The sequence below is a fragment of the Pipistrellus kuhlii genome, unplaced genomic scaffold (assembly GCF_014108245.1).
Source record: "Pipistrellus kuhlii isolate mPipKuh1 unplaced genomic scaffold, mPipKuh1.p scaffold_m20_p_15, whole genome shotgun sequence".
Lineage (NCBI taxonomy): Eukaryota > Metazoa > Chordata > Mammalia > Chiroptera > Vespertilionidae > Pipistrellus > Pipistrellus kuhlii.
This window is the reverse complement of record NW_023425460.1, coordinates 8,489,260-8,510,323: the sequence shown is the minus strand read 5'-3', so window position 1 is coordinate 8,510,323 and position 21,064 is coordinate 8,489,260. Positions and strand designations below refer to the sequence as shown.

Here is a 21,064-nt window from a genome sequence, read left to right as displayed (position 1 = left end):
GCTTGCTGCTGGGGTCCGGCCCATTGGTACTGAGTGAGACAAGCCAGACACACCCTGGAGCCCTCCCATGGTCCCTCCCTGGCCTCAGTTGTGCACGGGTGGGGGTCCCTCGGCCTGGCCTGTGCTCTCTCGCAATCCAGGACCCCTTGGGGGATGTTGGAGAAGGGGTTTTTATTCCACAGGGGGAGCGCTGCTCAGCCAGAAGCAGGGCTCACGGCTGGCAAACGCAGCGACAGTGGAGAGAGCCTCTCCTGCCTCGGTGGCAGTGCTGAGGATGTCCCACTGTCAGCTTGGGCCCACGCCCCCAGGGGCTCCCGGACTGTGAGAGGGCACAGGCTGGGCCGAGGGGCCGACCCCCTCCCACTACTGAGTGCACGGATTTCGAGCATGGGGCCTCGTGTGTGTGTGTGTGTGTGTGTGTGTGTGTGTGTGTTTGAATTGGTATTTATTGCTTATCCAGGCCAGCCCACACCAACATAAAAGAACAAGTGCATTAAAAAAAGAGCTTAAAAAGACAATTAAATGACAAGGAATTAAATAGAACTATATTATAGATTTATTAATGAAAAATACTTTACAAAAACAGTATGTTTGGCCCTAAAATAGGTCAGCTGACTCTGAGGGTTTACAATGGAGGCTGAGCAAGTGGCAGTAATGACTCTCTGCTGAGACAAGAGGGTGTATTAGTGTGCCCAACTCCTTCTGTTCAGAGGGCAAATGTTGGCAGTTCCGCGTTCTAGGCCTAAGGTTTGGGAGCACAGGGAGGGCTGGCAGTCTATAACACTTGGGTAGATGGGCTTCCTGGGGTCAGGACAAGGACCACAGGGCTTCATGTCCCTTGAAGGGGGTTTGGGGAAGACAGGAAATATGGATAGGTAGATAAAATGAAGAGTAGAAATTGGTAATATAGTAGAGGAGCAGAAGATGAGGGCTCAGATACAGGTATGGGCATAAAGTATCCAGGACTAAAGTGATGACCTAAGGAATGGCTAGTGTCCAGAGTAATATGGATTCATTTTTAAAGTGGCTCAAATAAAGCCCTAAATAGCAGTTGCTTCCTTTTGCTAGGTGAATGGAAATTAGAATTTCAAATATTCCTTCTCAAAGAGCCGTATCACATTAGAGATTCCTGGCACCCTTAGGAGAAACTGCCAGCTCTCCGATGAGATGAGATTCGCACAGCCCTGGCAGGGATGTAGGTGAGCTCTGCCACAGCACGGTGTGAAAAGCACGCGGTGGCTCCAGGGAAGGAAGGGCTGACCTCACCACCTGCTGTGCTGCAGGGCTCTGGCCCTGCACTGCTCTCTCCGAGGGGCGTCTGCTGGGACATACAGAAACGCCTGTGCCCCCGTCCTCCGGGGCCCAGGTTGTGGGGTGTAACTGTTTTGCCTCCAGTCATCATCTGGGGGCATATCGACTCTCCGAGGACCAGGGGATCGAGACCCTGGGACAGGACCCAAATTCCAAGCTGACCTCAGGGGAACGTGAAGACTGCTTAGTGGTGGGGGCACAGGGTGGACAAGGGGAGCCGGGGAGGGCGAATGGGAAAGATCTCCCCATGACTGAGCATGAGGAACATGATGGCCCTGGTGTCTTTCAGGCAGTGTGGCAGAGTGGGTTAGCTGAGGCCTGTACCCTGGAGTAGTCAAGAATCTAGCCCCAATATGCTGGTTGGCCTCCGACCACAGTCCCCAAGAAGCATCTGTTCTGTTACGATGGGGGAGACTCCGGTAGTTCAAAGTTGTTCCTGTGTACTTGACCCCTTGGGGAGTTTCACACCTGTCACACATAGCCAGAAACGGCTGGGCACTCCTTGAAGTTCCTGGGGAGAGAAAAAAAACCAAAGATGGAGCACTTTCAGTAAACCGTTCTCCTTCCCAGAGGACCATGCCTGGCTGTTCCTCCCAACTCTCCATCCCTCTAACAGCATACACACAAAGGGAAGGAGGAGCCTACCTTTGCTTTTAATTTCACTTTTAATTACATCAAATCAAGTCTCTTACCTTCAACCTTGGCAAATAAAGTAGTCTCCTGGATGCTGCCATACTTCATTCCACTACACACACACACACACACACACACACACACACACACACCAGAACGTCTCCCTAATATTGCAAATGTATACTCTCATTGTGACAGCTCTACTCCTAGAGCCACCACTCCAAAACATCACTCATTTTCTTAACGTGGTACCTTTACTCCAGTTAAACTGTCTCTGCTACATTCTTGCACATTCTGAGATCTCTGCATGTGTTCTCACCTCACACATATTCAATGTGCAATGTCTTTTCTACATATTAATTCTCCTTTATGCAAAATAAACAAAATAACTTTAAAAATCTCTTCTAGCCGAAACCAGTTTGGCTCAGTGGATAGAGTGTCGGCCTTCGGACTGAAAGGTCCTGGGTTCGATTCCAGTCAAGGGCATGTACCTTGGTTGCAGGCACATCCCCAGTAGGGGGTGTGCAGGAGGCAGCTGATCGATGTTTCTCTCTCATCGATGTTTCAAACTCTCTGTCCCTCTCCCTTCCTCTCTGTATAAAATCAATAAAAATATATTTTAAAAAAAGAAAGAAAGAAAGAAAGAAAGAAAGAAAGAAAGAAAGAAAGAAAGAAAGTCCACCTATCCAGAAGGCCTTCTTATCTAAATCTATTATAGCTAAAATGTGGACACAGTCCTTGCTAGTTTGGCTCAGTGAATAGAATGCTGGACCATGGACTGAAGGGTCCCGGGGTCGATTCCAGACAAGGCATGTATCTCAGTTGCAGGCTCGGACCCCAGCCCTGGTCGGGCCGTGTAGGAGGCAACCAATTGATGTGTCTCTCTCACATGGATGTGTTTTCTCTCTCTCTCTCTCTCTCTCTCTCTCTCTCTCTCTCTCTCTCTCTCTCTCTCTCTCTCTTTCAAAAATGGATGGAAAAACATCCTCGGGTGAGAATTAACAACATCAACAACAAAAATATAGTAATATCAACAATATTACTCTCTCTTCTACAATATAACCACAACCACCCCCTGCCCTAAGGCATTTATATCCATAAGCCAACCTTAAGTTTCTCAACCTTAAAACTCTGATATTTGGAGCTGATAATTCCTTGTTTGGGGGATAGATGCTACTGTGTTTCCCCGAAAATAAGACATCCTCCGAAAATAAGACCTAGCGCATGGAAAAATAAGACATCCCCTGAAAATAAGGCCTAGCGCATCTTTGGGAGCAAAAATTAATATAAGACACTGTCTTATTTTCGGGGAAACAGGGTAGTATCCCTTCCTTCCCCTTTCCCATGAGAATCAGTGCCTTAAACTGTAGATTCAGCCCATGAAGAGGAAAGGAAGCAAATCTCACTATGTACTAGTAGAAAGCCAGATGGATGCTGCCCACCTTCCCAGGATTGTTTGGATCTGTATATGTGGCATGAGTATTCCATGTACAGGGTCTTCCCAAATCTCCCATTCACTCCTTGTCTTCTAAACCATCCTTCAACTGACACTTAGGGGATAGAAGGAGAGAAAACTAATAGAGATGATACTTTGTTGCTGTTTTTTGGGGGGCGGGGGGGGGGAATCCTAAAGACTGGGTATTAACTACCCTGGGTCACTTAAAAGCTTATTCTATCAGGACTGAAGCAGTTCATTTTCATGAGTAGTTAGATTCTGGCAACTCTGGTTCAGACCTTTAGTCTAAGAAGCATGTTGCCCAAGAAATGACTCAATCACAATTCATCTAGCTCAATGCTTCATCCTAAAACAATACTTCTTACCCCTTTACAACCCCACCTTGGGACACACACACACACACACACACGCACACACACACACCCCTACCTATAGGTGGACTAGTTTGAACCTTCAGGTCCCTGGAAAGGTACCACATTCGGGCACATAATGTTAGACTTGGGGAGAGTTACCTGGGGGTCTATGGGGCTCCCCTGCTATGCTTGGCATCAAGACTTCTGGGGACAGGAGCTGTGGATGGGGTGGGTAGAGCTGGGGACCAAGGAGAAACACAGGAGGGTCATGAGTGACAGGGAGGGAAGAGGAGCTGGAACAACGGTGCCCGGTTTCCAAAGCCTTTTTCCTTGCGTTTGATGAATCCTTATAATGAGACGACAAAAAACACAGAGATGAGAATTAACACAGCAGGATATGGTTAGGTAAACACAGTGAGGCAATGAGGGGGAGATGGAGGGAACTAAAGTGCAAACATGCCTTGTTCTGGAAAAAAACTCAATTTACTCAGTCACTCTTCCTGTTAGTCTTGTTAGAAACTCCTGATCACTATAAACTGAAGACACCAAACTGCAGATCCTCTTCTCTTGTCTTCTTCGTAGCCTTCATCTTCCCAACCCCACCATCTACGTCTTTAGCAAACTCTTTAATGCTAACAGTAGAATTAGAGAGAGAGAAATAGAAATTTAAAAATAAAGAAGAAATGAGAAATGACGAAAGCCTGAGAGATTGAAAAAGAAAATTCTATATTCTCTCTAAATATTGAAAACCAAAATATATATCCTTCAGTGTACCATCAAGAACTCTACTACTAGATTTTCTTTCCTCTCACTGCTACATTCCACAATCTCTTTGTTTGCCTGTCAAGTTTGCACCCTCTGATGCTTACCAGTATACCCTGCTTTATACTCCATTAGTCACTCACTTTTGTGGCAAAAATATCAGAAACTTCCCCTTTTTAACATGTGAAACACTAATATGCACACAAGTAACCAACATTCTTCCAAACTCCTCCCCCAGGTACTACATTTTTTAAAGCCATCCATACTCAAATGTTGACATTGCCCTTAATTTTGCACTTTTTATCCACAATTCCATTTGTTGCCTTTGCCAAGTACTGTTATTTCTACCAATAGGTTTCATATTTCAACTTAACTGGGCCCTGGAGACAACATCTGAACTGATCTTCCTATCTCCACTATAGCCCTCTACCTCATTACTGTGGCCTGCAAGTTCCTATGTGATATGGCAATGCCAATCTTTCTCATCTATCTCCAACACCATTCCTGCACCTTTTACACGCTAACCTTCTTAATGTTCCTCAAACATGCCACGCTCATTTCACCTTAGGCTCTTTACACTTACTGCTTCTATTAGCTGGAATGCTCTTCCCATGGCTCATACCTTCATATCACTGAGGCCTCTGACCAAATATTACTTCCTTAAGCCGATTTCCCTCCCTACTCTATCAAAAATAACCCTGAGGCCCTGGCTGGTGTGGCTCAGTGGACAGAGCGCTGGCCTTCGGACTGAAGGGTCCCGGGTTCAATTCCAGTCAGGGGCACATGCCCGGGTTGGGGGCTCGATCCTCAGTGGGGGACATGCAGGAGGCAACAGATCAATGATTCTCTCTCATCATTGATGCTTCTATTTCTCTCCCTCTCCCTTCTTCTCTAAAATCAATAAAAATACATTTTAAAAAAATAACCAGTTACCTCCTTACTCCTTTTTCCCTTTTGCTTTGTTTTATTCTTTTTTATCATTCATTGTCTAGGATTAACTTGTTTGTCTAGGCAATGAGGGGGAGATGGAGGGAACTAAAGTGCAAACCTAGTAGAATACATTTCTTTTTACTCCAGTATCCCCAGCACCTGGAATATTATAGGCACTTTATAAAAAATAAATAATCTGCCGAAACCAGTTTTGCTCAATGGGTAGAGCATCGGCTTGGGGACTGAAAGGTCCCAGGTTCGATTCCGGTCAAGGGCATGTACATTGGTTGCAGGCACATCCCCGGAAGGGGGAGTGCAAGAGGCAGCTGGTGGATGTTTCTCTCTGATTGACGTTTCTAGCTCTCTATCTCTCTCTCCCTTCCTCTCTGTAAAAAATCAATAAAATATATTTAATAAATAAATAAATAATCCATATGCCAGTATATCTTATTTCCTTTACTAGATTGCAAGCTATTCGAGGACAGAATTTATGTTGTTTTATCAATATGCTCACAGCATCTACCATAGCATAGCACATGGGCATTTATCATCTAGCCTAAGGACCAGCTCCTTTTAGCATGTGACACAGACAACTATTTTTTTTAAAATTAATTATTTATTTTTTATTAAATTATTATCTGTGTACATATCTTACCATTGCCCCCTCCTTCCATACATGCCCTCCCTCCCCAGAGTTTTGTGTCCATTGCTTGTACTTATAAGCATGCATTCAAGTTCTTCGGTTGATCTCTTATCTCCCCCAGATCTCCCAATCCACAACTATTCCTTTCTTCGGGGCAGATGAAAGTGACACCACACTTTCCCGTTTTCCCTCTATCTCTTTGGTCCCTTTTGCCAAGTCCCCTTTTTGAGTTCTTCAGAAGAACTACCTTGAATCTGACACTCTTCAGGGATATATTCTGGTCTTCTTGGAAAGTCCCCTTTCCTCTTTTCAATGGCTATGATGCACAAATCTCAACTTCAAGCAAATATGTCTCACATCCTAAAGCCTACCACATACCTCCACTCAAGCTTAATATAGGATGGGCAAAAGCAGGCTTACAGTTATGACTACACAAAACACAGAGTTTGTTCTTGTATTATTTATTAGGCTCAATGCATGAAATTCATGCATGGGGGCATGTGTCCCTTAGCTCAGCCTGTACCCTCTCCAATCTGAGACTCCCCTGAGAAATGTCTGACTGCCATTTAATGGGCAGTCGGATATCCGTCTCACAATCCAGGGCTGCTGGCTCCCAACTACTCACCTGCCTGCTACCTGCCTGATTGCCCCTAATTGCTTCTATCTGCCAGCCTGATCATCCCTAAGCACTCCCTTGCCACCCTGATCAACGCCTAACTGCTCCCCTGCCAGCCCTTGGGACACACACACACACACACACACACACAGACACACACAAACACACACTGCCCTCCCCTGCTGGCCTGGTAATCCCTAACTATCTTCCCCTGCACTGGTTCTCCCCAACTGCCCTCCCCTGCAGGCCTGGTCGCCCCTAACTGCCCTCCCCTGCTGGACCAGTCATCCCCAACTGCTCTCCTCTGTGGGCCTGGTCACCCCTAACTGCCCTCCCTTGCAGGCCTAGTTCCTCCCAACTGCCCTCCCCTACTGGCCTGATTGCCCCCAACTGTCCTCCCTTGCAGGCCTGGTCCCTCCCAACTGCCCTTCCCTGTTGGCCATCTTGTGGCGGCCATCTTGTGTCCACATAGGGGTGGCCATCTTTGACCACATGGGGGTGGCCATCTTGTGTTGGAGTGATGGTCAATTTGCATATTACTCTTTTATTAGATAGGATTCCCATATGAACTGTAAACCTACTTTTGCCCCACCCTATACATCCAAAATTGTATAATTCTCTTCCTTCAAATATATTCTTACTTCTCTTCCTTCAAATATACCATATCAATCAATTTTCCTTTCCCCATATCCAGGCAGGCAGGCACCAACCCACGGATTTTTGCTTCCTAATTGGCTCTCTAGTATGTCCGCTTCTATCTTCCCAAACTCCTTACTGTGGTTCATGATATAACCCTTGTTTATATTCTTTCCAGTCTCACTTGTCAACACTCTCCATCCTTCCCTTGTCAGACTCTAATTTTGCCATACCAAAGTAGCTTCTTTTAATTCAGGTCCCTTTACCTGTTATATATATATACTAGAAGCCCAGTATACAAAATTAGTTCACAGGGTGCCAGGGTTTGGGGTGGGGGCTCAGTCCAGTCTGTGCCCTCTCACAATCTGGGACCTCTTGGGGAATGTCTAACTGCCGGTTTAGGCCTGAATCGGGCCTAAACCAGCAGTCGGACATCCCTCTCACAATCCGGAACACTGCATGCATCAGTGACCATACTTTTCATACACGTGAAAGGCATCTTGCAGTTGTATGGGCAGCTACATATTTTGCCCTGATTATAAAAAGGAGTATATAACATTATCCTTCTGAGACAGTAGTACCATTTTCCCCACCTTATGGGTGGAAAAACTGAAGCAGAGAGAATTTAAATAACTGAATCAGGGATGACCACAAAATGTGCAAGCCAGAGTCCATGCATGTCATCGCTGCCTCATCCTGTTTTTCAGTGTTAGAGTAGCCTTGCCAGGTTTTAATTTTTAAATCTAGGAGACCGTTCCCAATATATAGGGTAGGGTCCCTAGACCTGGTGGTGATCAGGACCAATCTATGGGGCAACTGGTGGGGCGATTGGGGGCCCCTGCTGGCACCCATCTTGGCTGGCAGCCTGGCGCATCTGCATACTGGCCCCTATTTCATTAATTCTTTCTATTTTTATACCACATATTTAAAACCTGTTTCTAAATTTTTATTGAACTAACCTGGTGAACAAGGTTCAGTGCACTGGTGCTTTGCATCATGACCTCTATTATAATGAAAACTCAACTTGCTCTGGGCAACTGTGTGAACTTCTCAAAAGGCACAATTTATAAACCCAGACACTGAAACTATTTGAGTTTGTGATCTCTGTTGATGTGGGTGTCCCTGTCCCTTTCACCTACAGATTACCACATTAATTATGTAAGAAAGGCCTCAGGCCCAGCTGGCATGGCTCAGTGGTCGAGCATCGACCTATGAACCAGGAGGTCATAGTTCAATCCCCAGTCAGGGCACATACAAGAATCAACCAATGAATGCATAAATAAGTGAAATGACAAATTGATCTTTCTCTCTCTCTCTCATCAATAAATAACAAATTAAAAAAAAGAAAGGCCTCAGAATGAGGATTTTATAATCATTTTTCTTTTATTGCTAATGCAAATGCTTCATTTCAACTTGAAAGCACACTGGACTTCACTCAATCATGTAATGAGATGGAGAGAAAAGCAAAACAACATTCCATCCCATCTCTTCCGCTGACTAGTGCAATGGGTTCTGATCCAAATCAGCAGCCATTGCTTCTTAGAGACTCTCTCAAGCTACTAGGACTCTTCTCACCCTGGGAAACCCTATTACACACCTGGCAGAGCTGCTACAGGGAATGGACATTCCCCTGGACTCCAGCTAAATGTGTGTCAATAAAATAATGATTATGTGTCCTCATTTTTGCTGAGTGCACATAGTTTCCCCCAAAATTACAACCTTCAGTTTCTTCTTCCCTTTCACTTACACCATATTTTACCTAGCGAGAGAAAGAGGTGCTCTGAATAGACAGACACTTACAAAACTGTGAGAAGAGACTGGGACCTCCTCCCACTCTAAGACAGCAGTGCCACTGAGGTTACATGAGATGCAGCAAAAATTCTCTGCACTGTGTTTATCCCCATACTCCCTGCTGGGGCCTCAACAAGGAGTAGCCTTCAAATACACAGACACACACATAGATAAACACATAAAACCAGACCTATGATTTTCCCACAGGCCTTGTCCCCAGGGATGTGGGAGAGAATAAGGTAGGAGTCACCAGTAGAGACCCGAATTAGATGTATTTGAAAGGTAGTGCCCAAGTGGCAATCTCCTCTCACTCAAAAAAAGCTGGACCATAGACGTGGTTCTCATCTAATAGCTCCACGTTACCATGCCCCTGCTTACCACCAAGCCAACCGCTCATATCGCCACAATTTCTTCCCCAACACCCCGCCCCATGCCCAGCACCTGAGGCCGCTACCTGAGAAGCAGGCACTGTGCTGGCTTCATGGAGACTCTGCTCCATTTCTGCTGTTGGGGTCTTTGAGAGACCAAGGCCAGGGGCTGAGTGCAACCTCCTTCCCACGTCATCTGCAGAGCCTGAGGAGGGAAAGGTAAATACAAGTTGAAGCCATCCCTTTTCTTAGAGCCTAAACTCTGAGCCTCACAGCACAACGTTCAGGAATTGTTTCATTAAATAACAAATATGCATCCCTAAATCTAATTGAGGGTATGCTCCTGGAATGTAGAAACAGGAGTTTCAGAATATGGGTAGTTTCTTATAGACCACAAGAAGGCCTCAGAGCACAGGCCTTGAAGAATCTTATAGAGAAGGGGCTCCGTGGAGAGATAGTTGAATGTCCCCATCTTGCCTCATTTCATTTTTTGTAAACAAATTAACTTTGCTTCTGTCAGACTTGGCCCCAAGACTTATAATACATACAGAGGGAATTTTCCAACACAGTGATTCTCTAGAGCAGTGGTTCTTAGCTTTCCTAATGTTGCGAACCTTTAATACAGTTCTTTATGTTGGGGGGACAGCAGTGGTTCTCAACCTGTGGGAACCACTAGCAGGATCGCCTAAGACCATTGGAAAACACAGATATTTACATTACAATTCATAACAGTAGCAAAATTACAGTTATGAAGTATCAACGAAATAATTTTATGGTTGTGGGTCACCACAACATGAGGAACTGTATTAAAGGGTGGCAGCATTAGGAAGGTTGAGAGCCACTGCTCTAGAGTAGGGGTGTCGAACTCAATCAGAGAAGGGGCCAAAATCTAAAATCTAGCCTAAATTGCCGGCTGAATGGTTTACTGAACAGTCATAAACTGTCATTGTGATGGAAACGCAGCGGAGTGCAGTGATGACAGCGCGGTGCGGGCCACATTGCAAGGCCTGGCGGGACGGATTTGGCCCGCAGGCCTTGTGTTTGACACATGTGCTCTAGAGTATCTATGATGACAAAGAAACTGTCTATAGTCTAGTTAGAAATTGAAATGATTGACTAATCACCTATCAAACCTCCTCATTTCACATTATGGGAAAATAAGTTCCATGATCTGACAGATAGTAAGTACTTTAACCAGTATTAAAATTCAAGTCTTCTGCTGAAACCGGTTTGGCTCAGTGGATAGAGCGTCGGCCTGTGGACTGAAGGGTCCTGGGTTCGATTCCAGTCAAGGGCATGTACCTTGGTTGCGGGCACATCCCCAGTAGGTGTGCAAGAGGCAGCTGATGGAGATTATCTCTCATCGATGTTTCTAACTCTCTATCCCTCTCCTTTCCTTTCTGTAAAAAAATCAATAAAATATATATTTTTTTAAATTCAAGTCTTCCAATTTTTGCTCCCTAATATTATAAATAGGAGCTCTTCAGTAACATTTTCTATGTGTAATGCTTTTATTTCCATTAGCTTCTCTCAATCACTTAAGTTCTTTTTAAAAAAATATATATTTTTATTGATTTCAGAGAAAAAGGGAGAGGGAGAGAGAGAAAAAAAAAATCAATGATCAGAGAGAATCATTGATCGGCTGCCTCCTGCACTCCCTACACTAGGGATTGAGCCTGTAACCTGGGCATGTGCACTGACCAGTATCCAACCATGACTTCATGGTTCATAGGTTGAAGCTCAAACCCTGAGCTATGCCAGCTGGACTCAATCACTTAAATTCTAAATAATCACTAAATGATTAACTCTTCCTCAAAATCCTGCTAGACTGTTAAGAACTGCTACAAACTGGTTATGTGATTCCCAAGAGGCTTGCCCCAATATAACTAAATAAGCCTTCCATTCTGAAGATGCACATGTCCTTGACCTGTATTTGATATATCTATGCCTATCACCAATTCCTGTCTTGATTTGATATTTTGATTCTATATGTTATCAGGCTGATGCATGATATTGCTGATATTAAGCTAAGAAGACCAGTTATAATTTAATGTTTCCTGGAACTTAAATGTAGTTGTTCTAAAACCACATCAGATTCATCTGGGAGCTTTAAAAAATACAGCTTCATGTACCTCTCCACAGACCTACTGACTCGGAATTTTTGTGATTAGAGCACAGAAAAATTTACTTATTTATTTTAAATATATTTTTATTGATTTGAGAGAAAGAGAGAAAGGGAGAAGAGAGATAGAGAGAAATATTGAGGAGAGAGAAACAGTGATCAGCTGCATTCTGCATGCCCCCTACTGGGGATTAAGCCCGAAACCTTGGCATCTGCCCCAACTTGGGAGGGATTTTCATGAAAAGCAAAAAACAAAAAACAACCTGTAATATTATCCCCCCCAAAAAAAACCACTATATCTAGGTCTATATAAGATTTTATAAACAGTAAAATAAAATAAAAATATGCACATTATATTATTATCTGGGAAAGTGGGAATAAAAGGTAGGGATTAATGTGAGGGGAGGAGAGAGAAACAGTAAAATTATCCATAATAGGAGAAGCCAAGATAGCGGCATAGATAAATACCTAAACTGCTGCCTCACACAACAATTTTAAAACTACAACTAAAAGACAAAATGAACATAATCCAGAAGTACAGGAAAGCTGGCTGAGTGGAAATTCTACAACTAGAAGGAAAGAGGAAAGCACACAGAGAATCAGAGGAGCTGCAAAAGGCTGAGGTATGGAGATACGCACTCGGGCGGCTGAGTGCCTGGCTGGCTTTCTCTAGCGGGAAGGAGACAAAAGCTCCCGACTGCGCTGAACCCCAGTTCCGACTGCACTGAACCCCAGTTCTGGGTGAGACCCTGGGGACCCAGGCTTATATGGGGGGAATCTGGACTGTCGGGCAGAAACTCAGGGGAGGCGAAAGGCAGAGGTCTGGAGGCACACGCGCGAGTGCGCGAAGAAAGGACTGACTGCTGAGTACCGCTGGCTTTCCCTAGCAGGTGGGAAATGAGTGTCCACCTCAGGTAACTGGGGAGGCTGAGCCACTGGGCCATATAGGACACCTAACACACAAAGCTACCCTACTAACTCAGAAAAGCAGTGAAAATGTGGAGACAAAAAAACAGATCACAAACAAAATAAATGGAGGAAAACAAACAACTGGATATAGAGTTCAAAAGCACGGTTATAAGGTTTTTCAATAATTTCCTAGAAAAGGCCCATAAATTTAGTGAGACTCTCAAGGATATGAAAAAGGACCAACTAGAAATTAAACATACACTGAGTGAAATTAAAAAAAAATTATACAGAGACCCAACAGCAGACTAGAGGAATGCAAGAATCAAGTCAAAGATTTGAAATGCAAAGAAACAAAAAAATACTCAACCCGGGAAGCAAAAAGAATCCAAAAATTTGAAGATAGTGTAATAAGCCTCTGGGACAACTTCAAGCGTATCAACATCAGAATAATGGGGATGCCAGAAGAAGAGAGAGAGCAAAATACTGAAAACCTATTTGAAGAAATAATGACTGAAAACTTCCCCCACCTGGTGAAAGAAATAGACTTACAAGTCCAGGAAGCGTACAGAACCCCAAACAAAAGGAATCCAAAGAGGACCACACCAAGACACATCATAATTAAAATGCCAAGAGCAAAAGACAAAGAGAGAATATTAAAAGCAGCAAGAGAAAAACAGTTAATTACCTACAAGGGAGCATCCATATGATTATCAGCACCCATATGACAGAAATTATGCAGGCCAGACGGGAGTGGCAAGAAATATTCAAAGTGATGAATAGCAAGAACCTACAACCAAGATTATTCTACCCAGCAAAGCTATCATTCAGAATTGAAGGGCAGATAAAGAGCTTCACAGATAAGAAAAAGCTAAAGGAGTTCATCACTGCCAAACCAGTATTATATGAAATGCTGAAAGGTATTCTTTAAGAAGAAGAAAATGGTAAAGATAAAAATTATGAACAACAAATACATATCTATCAACAAGTGAATCTAAAAATCAAGAGAATTAAAAATCTGAGGAACAGAATAAACTGATGAATATAATAGAATCAGTGGAATAGAAAGGGCGTGGACTGAAAATTCTCGGGGGGAAAAGGGTGCAGGAAGAGACCGGACAAAAATCGTAAGACAGTGAAGGGGTTGGGAAATAAGGGAAGGGGGTGGGGTGGAAACCGAGTGAGGGGAGCTATGGGGGAAAAAAGAGGAACAATTGTAATAATCTGAACAATGAAGATTTATTAAATTAAAGAAAAAATAAAAGCTGAAACTTTCAAAAAATAAAAAACAAAAAACAAATAAGTAAGTAAAACAGTCTTTTAGCCCCCTAACCAGTTTGCTCAGTGGATAGAGCATTGGCCTGCAGACTGAAGGGTCCCAGGTTCAATTCTGGTCCAGGGAATGTACCTTGGTTACAGGCACATCCCCAATAGGGAGTGTGTAGGAGGCAGCTAAATTGATGTTTCTAACTCTCTATCCCTCTCCCTCTCCATTCCTCTCTGTAAAAAAAAAATCAATAAAAAAATATTTTAAAAAAATAATAAAACTCTTTATTTCTTTGAGATAGATCCTAAACTATCTATAATAATAAAATCTATAATAATAAAAACATAATATGCTAATTAGACTGGACAGCTAAATGACCTTCTGGATGTCCTTCCAGACAAAGCCAGGGCTGCTAGGGCTGCGGCAGCCACCGTGGCTGTGAGGGCCGAGCCCCTGGCACGAATTTCATGCATCAGGCCTAGAGTCTATAACAATAAAAGTATAATATGTTAATTAAACCAGATGTCCTTCCAGACCACCTTCCAAATGAAGCCGGGGCTGCAGCCATGGGATCAAGGCAGCTGCCATGGCTGTGAGAGAGGGATCCAGGCAGCCATCGTGGCTGTGAAAGCCTACTCTTGCAGGAATTTTGTGCATCAGGCGTCTAGTTTATAGATGAAATGTCTGGGGATTTGCTTTAAAATAATCCAGTGGAAAAGGGAAAGGAGAGGGTACTATAACTAAATCAATTTTTGGCTAGCCTATATAATAAAAGCCTAATCTGCTAAGTGTCTGGTTGTCCATTCAACCAATCAAAGCATAATATGGTAATTATATGCTAAGGTCACTCAATTGCTCTCAATTGTTCTCTGGAGAACAGGCCAAGCACCACAGACTGGTGCCACTGGCAAGATCCTGACAGTTACCCACCTCCTAGAATTTGGCCTCAGGCACTGTTGCCACTTCCCATTCTGAAATGAAGAAACTATATAAAAGCAGCCACTAGGTGGCTCCCGACAACTGGCATGAATGTCAGCAGGATGGATCCGGGTCCCCAGCAGGCAAGGGCATTCCACTGTCTGACCGGAGGGCCAATCATGTCCTAGCCTCATCCCCCACTTGGGGCGGGCGCCAGATGCAGGGCTCATGGCTGGGTGGCAGGCGCAGAGGGGCTGGGAGGAATGGGAGTAGCAGGCAGGAGTGGCAGGCAGCATTGGACTGCAGGTTTTGGCCCAATCCCTGCAGGCCACCCTGAGGGACTCCACCTGTGCAGGAATTCGTGCACTGGGCCTCTAGTATAACAATAAAGCTTTAAAAAAGACAAGTCAGAGGAAAACAAATATTATATGATCTCATATGTGGAATTTATACTCATAGAAACAGAGAATAGAATGATAGTTGCCAGGGATTGTGTAGCAGGGGGGTTGGGGGAGATGTTAGTCAAAGAGTATAAATTTCCAGTTATAAGTTCTGGGGACTATGACTATAGTTAACAATATCTTTAATAATAAAAGCATAATATGCTAATTAGACTGGATGTCCTTCTGTACAAAGCTGGGGCTGCAAGGGAAGCCCAGGTCCCAGGTGCCTACTGGCTCGCGGCCAGATGGAAGCCTGGGTCCCAGGTGCCAGAGGGAATCCGGTACCAGCAGCCAGGGAAAGGAAGGCCTACTCTTTTTGAATACATATATATATATATTTTTTTTTCTCTCAAAATATATATATTTTATTGATTTTTTTACAGAGAGGAAGGGAGAGAGTTAGAGAGCTAGAAACGTCGATGAGAGAGAAACATCGACCAGCTGCCTCTTACACACCCCCTACTGGGGATATGCCCGCAACCAACCTACATGCCCTTGACTGGAATTGAACCCGGGACCTTTCAGTCCGCAGACCGACGCTCTACCACTGAGCCAAACCGGTTTCGGCTGAATACATATATTTTATTGATTTTTTTACAGAGAGAAAGGGAGAGAGATAGTCAGAAATATCGATGAGAGAGAAACATCGATCAGCTGCCTCCTGCACACCCTCCACTGGGGATGTGCCTGCAACCAAGGTACATGCCCTTGACCGGAATCGAACCCGGGACCCTTCAGGCCACAGGCCGACGCTCTATCTACTGAGCCAAACTGGTTTCGGCATGCTTTCAGCTTTTATAGGTCCCCCGAACCCACCTCTGGTAGCATGCTTACCTGTTTGGCTAGGTGGATGCCAGGCCACATCCTGCTGCCCCCATCCAGACCAGCCTGCTTGAGAAGCCTGAAGGCTGGCCTGGTAGAGAGACTCCAATTCTGAGGTCTCCTGCTCTGTATCTTGGTTCCAGTGTGGATGAAAAAAGACATGGTTTCTGTCTGGACAGGCTACGTAAGTACGGGGATTGTTCGGGGAGGACTTCGTTTCTGGCCCAGGGGCCCCATGTTTAAGCTGAGAATCACAGAGCCTTGTGACATTCACCCAGGAATCCAAAGACAAGGGAGTCCCCAAGTCAACATTGCCGCCTAACTCCTTAGGCCTAGCATCTCTTACTTGAGATGGCTTCCTTTGGTACATATCTGGCTCTGCCAACCTGGGTTGTCCTCCCCAAGAAGTTTCACCATTAGGTAGCCCAGAGTTCATCACAAGGGAAGGATGATCAGGAGTTTCTTCCCGGGAAGGCAGTCTGTCCCTACCATCCAGAGAGGGTTGCTGTTTAGCCCGAGGCCAATGGCCTTTCCCTTGACCTTGTGGGAAAGGAGGCTGAGAGTCAGAAGGAAGAGGGTTCTTCTTTCGACTATTTGGAACACTTCTGTCCTGGGAGCCTGTGCCATCCCTGGTGGTGGTGCCTTGCATCCTTTGGAACTGTTCTGTCAGAGAGCGAACAAGCCCCTTTGTGCCCGGAAACTCTGGCCTACAGGGCTCCTCACTGCTTCCGTCCACTTTTGACGTCAACGAAGTTGTGAGGCTTTTGGCTTGGAGGCATTGGTTAGTTTTCTGCACAGTATCAGGAGAGTGAAACGCAGATGAGGAAGCAGCAGGCATTATAGGGTGGCAGGCTCTGTAAGGGGGGAGGCCAGGCTGAGCTGATGAACTTGCAGGACTACAGCCTAGGGTGTGTGCATCTCCTCTCTCACACCCAGCTGTTCCAGGTGGATGTGACCAAGCCATCGCCTGGGATGAGTCAGCAGTATCCCTCTTTTCTTGAAATAGCTCTTCTTGATCAATGCCTCTTCCTGCTTGAGGGGGCAACCTGTTGCAGCTGCTGTTGTCATCCCTGTAGCCTTGCAGCTTTCCCTCTTGTACATCCAATGGTTCCCAAGCATGATGAGAGTTCTTCTCAGTCCTCCCTGGTGTTTTAGGTAAGCCCTGCCTGTGGAACACAGAGGGGTCAATGCTATCTACCTCAGCTGAATTAGGAAGGTTTGAGGCAGACCTACTGGGGGAGTTACGTTGTGGGGCAGAGAGGGCAGATGACTCTGAGAACAGTGATGAGTGTGACTCATGGCAGGAAGCAGATGAGTAGACGAAAGAACTGGCCCCAAACTCGGTACTCGTGTAGGGTTCCAGCTGGGCCTCCCGGGTTAACAATACTTGGAGCGGGATAGGCTGTTCACTGGAATAAAGGGAGAGAGCCAGGTGTAAGCTGTCTTGATTGACAAGATCACTTACAAAAAAACTGTTCATTCAGTTCCAAGTTCTAGCTATCCACTGAAGGAATGGTGAAAATAAATGGAAAGACAAGCACAAGTAAGTCACAAGAGAAGACACATGGTCTGCTCACACCCAATTAAATATTAATCTTCTTTATTACATGTCCTCACCAAAACTGTACTCAGTAATATTAAGTAAAGCCCTTGCCAATATTCTTTACTACCCACACCATCCTATTCCAATCATATTTTACTTGCAAATTTTTTTAAAAATTGCTAGTCCCACAGGCAGATGACCTGGAAAGTAAGCAAAACCTAGAAATCACTCATATGTGGGGTCCTGAGAGGCAGAACAGCCAAAAGAACCAAAAGGCCATATTTGCAGAGTACATGGTGATTTGGGCTCATGGGTTACATAAACATCAACCATTTCAAATATGTTCTCATAATCTGAATTTGGTTGTATTATTCACCGAGATGTTTCCCCAAAGTAAGGTCTTGGAATTTGGGAGTAGAAGTCAGGATTAACTGTATTTACTAATATTGATTTCTCACTAATTGTTTTGTATTTCTGACCTAAAAATTGAGTTAGAAGAACTAAAATAAAACCTCGATCATTCACATACATCAAGTGGCATAAGTTTTCTGGAAAGAGTTTAGTTGCCTAAATTGCTTATATTCAAAACATATCTGATCCCAGGCTCTCATTCTGCTGGTGGAGTATACAACAGAAGAATTACATTTACATGACAATATGCTATAAAATTTTGTGGGTACAGTCACTCAGTCACTCTTATAACATTATGGAAAATATGATATTATATTTATATGGAAAGCCTAATGAAGTCAAATAGACCTACCTGGATTTGAATTCCACGCTTCTACCACTTATTAGCTGAATAATACTGTGTACCTTACTTATCTTATCCTCTAAGCCTGATTTCTTTATTTATACAGTATCACTAAATAATAGTCCTTATCCTAAGTTTATTGTGAGAATTAAATACAATAAAACATAAAGTGTTTAAACTTAGTGCCTGGGCATATGCAGATATTAAAAAAATGCTAGCTGCTTTTATAATGTTTATGTTGTGAAAACTACTCAGGTTTATTAACAGCCAATGTTTACTTTTACTTAAATCTATCTAAGGAACAACCAAATTCAAGGGCTAAATTGTGAGAACTACACTAATGGCCAGTCCTAACCATAGCCAAGCAAAACAAAGGAAATCTTCATGTCACTTCTCTATGGTTTCATCTGAGCAAGGAAGACTGTTTTCTCTGCTTCCATGAGGGTCAATAAGCCACTGAAATCCCAAAATAATTCACATGGCTTGTACAACATGAAATGTAGCTTGGATTGCCATGTCTAAGAATGTCATATATACAAATTTAATAATCGTGTTACTACACACATCCAGGGACAAACTCCCCCACAGGAAATACAAACAAATGGTCTATTTATTATGCTATGCTTCCTGCATCTTTCCAGGAACTATTACGAAAAGAACCAGCAGTGGGATGAGCTTTCACTGTATGTCTGACGTAGGAGAAGTTTTTTCAGAGGAGTCTTCTCTCCCCTGTAGTCGGCAAGACAATGAGAGCTCTGGCTTTGGAGCACCCCTGGGCTCTTCCTCCCCTGGCAGACACGAACTGCTGTGGTTCCCAGCACTACCTTGTTGGCTGAGGGAGGGCCCCTGCCTGTGAGGGGAGGCAGGCTGAGGGCTGCGGCGGCTGCTGCGATGATTGCTGCTGCTGCATGCGATCCTGCAGGCTCCGTGCTTTTCGAATAGTGATTTGCAACTTCTTATCGACTAGGGCTCTGCTGTGCGTGCTAGAGCTGGCACCATGCAGGGCAAGTCTTAGTTTAGCTAAAATGCAAAAGAAAATATAGCAGGAACAGAACACAAAATACAAACAAAAATAAAAAGAATAAAATTGAACCAAAAAATGAGCAAAGATATGCAGTCAAACTCAAAATATGCAGCAGGAATGTAAGGCGTGGACCATGCATATGCTATCAGGGCACAGAGCTGGCCCTGGCTATAAGGAACATTCGCAGAAGCCATGGAGGCTAAACAGGTTAATTCAAATTTTAAAAACAAATAAACAAAAAGTTAAACTAAAATGAATTAGGAAGGTAAACCGGTGTTTCCATCTTATAGGTTGCCATTCTTGTTCTTTGCAACTGATCTGTCCAACTCTGGTCTCCACACTCTGCTCCCAACTCCCCCTTCGTGGCGGCCAACAGAAGTAAGATTCACTCCTGCATGTGTCTTTACAGAGCACAGCTTCTTGTGGGTCCCACTTATGAACCAGGTACAAATTCTAAGCCTTAGTCCTTGCTGTACCCTAATGGTTTGGCACACCAGAAAGACAGGGGAAAAACATAAAGAACCAAATATGCAGTCACAGGCCTGGGAAGTCACAGCCAGTTCATTCCTTCTTTCCTGCCATAAGCTGCACCTCACTAGTCAGTGACTAGAGAAAGAGCAAGCCAACCTCACACCTGAGGTCTAACTTCTCCTGGGATAAGAAGGTAGGCCTGGCTGGGTAATTCATCTGTGGACCCCTGCTGAGATTACTCCAGTAAATATCCATAGGCCACATTGTCAGTGCCTGACACACTGACTAGTAGAACTCCGAAGAGCAAAGATAGCTAAAGGGCTTCTCACTTTGGGAGAATGAGTGAGGAGACATAAAAGCTGCTTTTATCCCACCTGAGTGATGACACTAATACCTGTTATGAAGTTAATTGAAAGTGCCATAGGCATAGTGGTTAGAGTTACTTACAGATGGCTTCGTTACAGAGAGCCAAGGCTGCAGCACAGTCTCCCTTCTGTTCCAGATGAAGTGACTCTTCAAATACTGAATCTGCCTCCTTCAGGGACCTCTCAAAGCCGTCACTCCTCCCTGAAAGGGCCAGCACTTTTCATTTTCATTACAGTTGCTTCCAACTTTTCCTATGTACTGTTGTTTCCCTTCAGTGCACAGAGATCCTTGCTCTGAGCCTTCAGTCTACCCTTATTCCAACTGTCCATTGCTATTAAGAATTCTCTGAAACACGTAGAACATCCATTTTTGCTTTAATTGACACCTTACCCAAGGCCATGAAAGAGGGTATGTCATTGTCTACCACATATTCCCACTCCAAGACCTCTTAGACGGGGGAGGGAGAAGGGGTCCCTCAAGGAAAGAACAAAGCACTATCTATAGCAGAAGGGTGGATTCTTATGCATGAACTGACCTTCCTTTCTACAGTGCAACAAGATGCATCTTGCCAACCAGTATCAGACCACCCCAGATCTCCAAGAAACCTCAGCTGCTGTGTTAAGGCAAAAGTGGCTTCACTACTCTGGAAAGCCATCTGTCAACACTTTATTCCTACATCAACTCACAGTCCTTTCTGCACACCCTCACTTGGAAGACCAGGACACCTCTTGGGCACAGGGGGTCTACAGTTCCTAACCTCAATATATCTGTTGAACTGCCTTTGTTGTTGGTTTGCATCCACATACCTTTCATCAGCACGGCTAAGTATTTACCTTTATCATGCCCTTGCTCACAAAAGTTACATTCCCATACAGAGAGCATGAGATATTCCTTCCTCCCCTGAAAGTGAATGCATGCCAAAGCAGGTG

At 44.3% G+C, this 21,064-nt stretch overlaps 1 protein-coding gene across 23 annotated transcripts in view; it reads right to left on the bottom strand.

The window, feature by feature from the left end:
• Nucleotides 1–533: 533 nt before the first annotated feature.
• The window catches only part of USP54 (ubiquitin specific peptidase 54), a 110,601-nt gene continuing 90,070 nt past the window's right edge, over nucleotides 534–21,064 (bottom strand). For 14 of the 23 annotated variants that reach the window (XM_036437693.2, XM_045581716.1, XM_036437689.2 and 11 more), the window contains 6 exons: nucleotides 20,217–20,351; nucleotides 19,099–19,294; nucleotides 15,990–17,386; nucleotides 9,586–9,704; nucleotides 3,913–4,099; nucleotides 534–1,822 (listed from right to left, as the gene is read on the bottom strand). In XM_036437693.2, the coding sequence (XP_036293586.1) occupies nucleotides 1,263–1,822; nucleotides 3,913–4,099; nucleotides 9,586–9,704; nucleotides 15,990–17,386; nucleotides 19,099–19,294; nucleotides 20,217–20,351 (2,594 nt within the window). In that variant the 3' untranslated portion in view covers nucleotides 534–1,262. The remainder of the gene's footprint in view (nucleotides 1,823–3,912; nucleotides 4,100–9,585; nucleotides 9,705–15,989; nucleotides 17,387–19,098; nucleotides 19,295–20,216; nucleotides 20,352–21,064) is intronic. The other 9 variants (XM_045581717.1, XM_045581722.1, XM_045581719.1 and 6 more) reach the window with 7 other exon arrangements.